Raw genomic sequence first — 2,324 nt, forward strand, 5'->3', positions numbered from 1 at the left:
TAGCACGGACATGGAGATGGGGTTGCCGCTGAATCTGAAGGTGGTGACCTGGGAGCAGCGGCTCAGGGAGGGCAGGAGGGCGCTGAACTGGGAGTCCATGATGCCACACTCGTCCAGCTCCAGGTCCTGCAGGGTGGCCGAGGTCCTCTCGATCAGGACCTGCAGGGGCTCCAAGCTGAGGCTGGCCAGGTTGACCCCGCTGAGGTCCAGGTCCTTCAGCAGGCTGACGGTCAGGCACTGTGACAGGTATGTCAGTTCTGACTCCAAAAGCAGACAGTTGTTGATCGACAGGGTCTCCATAGGGGTCTTCAGGATCCTGGGGAGAGACAGGACAATCAGTCCCAGGGGCATAGGTGGCAATCAGAGGCATGTGCGGAGGAGAGGCCTGATTCATGAAAACACAGGGCATCTCACTGGCTTGGAGCTAGCCTCTCACCTTCTTGACTAGAAGGCAGAGGGTCTTCCAGGGGGAAGGTCTTGCTCAGATAGGTATGACCTCCCCCTGCACAAAATGATGAACTCTTTTCAATGTGGGAAAGAAACCATAAACAAATGTCATTTGCCTATTTCAGCTTACTAGTAATTGGTTAGCAGGAATTAAGGTGTTTCTACAGGACACGGCTAGTTGAAGTCAACAGCAGATTGGATGCAGTGGACATGGGCTGGTGGATACCAGCAGTTACACATGATCCCTGGGTGAATATCCCCCAGATATTCAGGGGTCACAGACTGTTCATCACCACCTACAATTCTTTTTTCTTTCTTTCTTTCTTCTGGTTTCTCAGTGAACATATTTATTCCTAATGCTTGGAGTTTGCAGCTGCCAAAATGGGAATCAATGAAACTGATTTTACAGACAGACTAGGCTGCATCCTCTCAGCTTTTATCAAGGCAGAGCGATAACCTGTTACTGAGGATTTCCTATGTATTCAGAAGTCTGGGAGGAAAATAACAATTGTAATTTGAACTTAAAGCTAATGGAGCCACTTGAACAATGATGCTCATTGACTTTTTCTCTTCTCTGGACTGATAGGAGCCACAATGTTCCCCTCCTGATGCCTCTTTGTCATCTCCAGAATCACCCACTTCCCATAGCTCACCTCGACCCTAAAATAACTAAGGACAGAAGTGGCAGGTGGGAGGGAGAAACAGAGCTTCGGACTTCTAACCTGACACCTGATGGACCAATGGCTTTCTCTCTTAGTTATCTGTCATCATCTCAGCTAAGACATCACTCTCTCAGAAAGAACTCCCATGGGCATCACACCTGACCACCACTATGTGGACTCCCAGCAAGAAGTCTCCCTTGACAACATCTAACGTAGGCCACAGCTCTGACCCTGACCAGGGAGGTGACCCGACAGGACGCCCAGGGACAGAGCGGTGGCGGCACTGTGAGGACTTCCCAGTGACCCGTGCACCCTGGCAATGTCCCCAGAGGGCACAAAATGAGAGAGGCCTGTTCTGGACTGTGGAGCTGGCACCACCCCTCACCTGAGCACGCGGTGCAGGTGGCCCTCCAAGAAGGTGATGGAGTCCAGGTAGAGCTCCTGCAGGTGGGGCAGGTTCAGGAATTGGGTGGTGAGCTGGCCAACCCAGTGCTCCTCCTTGTCAGGGGTGGTGTGCGGCAACACGTGGACATGAGACAGCAGCAGTTGACACAAGTTGCCCATCCGGACCAGGTGCAGCAGGAACCTGCCCAGTGTGGCCACCTTCCAGGTGCAGTTCACCTCCAGGTCCTGGACGGTGTCCAGCTGCACCAGCCTCAGCATCCTCCTGATGCTCTGCACGGGGATGCTGAAGATCCGCAGCTTCTGGCAGCACAGGTGCAGCAGGCTCCTCCTCTGCTTGGCCTTCTTCAACAGGTAGCTGAGGGTCTCGTCCAGGGTGTCCTCCTTGAGGCACAGGTCGAGCAGCACCTCAACAGGGGCCCGTGCCGGCATCAGCCCCGCCTGCGCCTCCATCCTGTGCATCTTCTGCATGGGCTGGGCCGGCTCGGGCTCCAGCAGCGAGCAAACGCTGGCCTTGATGCCACACCACAGGGCCCAGAAGTCCTGGTGCGCATTCCAGTGCAAGTCCAGCACCTGCATCTTCCACCACCTGCGGGGCCACGGGGCACACACTGAGCTGTGCAGAGGTCGGCGGGCACCGGGACCCCGCGAGGGCTCTGCACTCCACATGCCACAGCTCCTCTGGCCTCCCGGCCCACCTTGGTCCCCTCTTTAAGGGACACTGGGGGAGGGCCACATGCCTTTTGTCCCCTCTGCCCCTCAACTAGTCCTGTACACCCGAACGCCTCTTCCAGGTGATCCTCCTGCCCTGGC

The 2,324-nt window shown here is 55.6% G+C and overlaps 1 protein-coding gene across 1 annotated transcript; it reads right to left on the bottom strand.

Annotated features, from left to right (window-relative positions):
* Positions 1-6: 6 nt before the first annotated feature.
* LOC120860001 (melanoma antigen preferentially expressed in tumors-like) lies at positions 7-2,180 on the bottom strand (the record flags this gene model as incomplete). Its single annotated transcript, XM_040235869.1, has 2 exons — positions 1,495-2,180; positions 7-316 (listed from the first exon to the last, which is right to left on the bottom strand). Coding segments are annotated over exons 1-2 (996 nt in total), but the record flags the coding sequence as incomplete, so codon positions are not given.
* Positions 2,181-2,324: the final 144 nt, after the last annotated feature.

The sequence above is a fragment of the Oryx dammah genome, unplaced genomic scaffold (assembly GCF_014754425.2).
Source record: "Oryx dammah isolate SB20612 unplaced genomic scaffold, SCBI_Odam_1.1 HiC_scaffold_5751, whole genome shotgun sequence".
In the NCBI taxonomy this organism is placed as follows: domain Eukaryota; kingdom Metazoa; phylum Chordata; class Mammalia; order Artiodactyla; family Bovidae; genus Oryx; species Oryx dammah.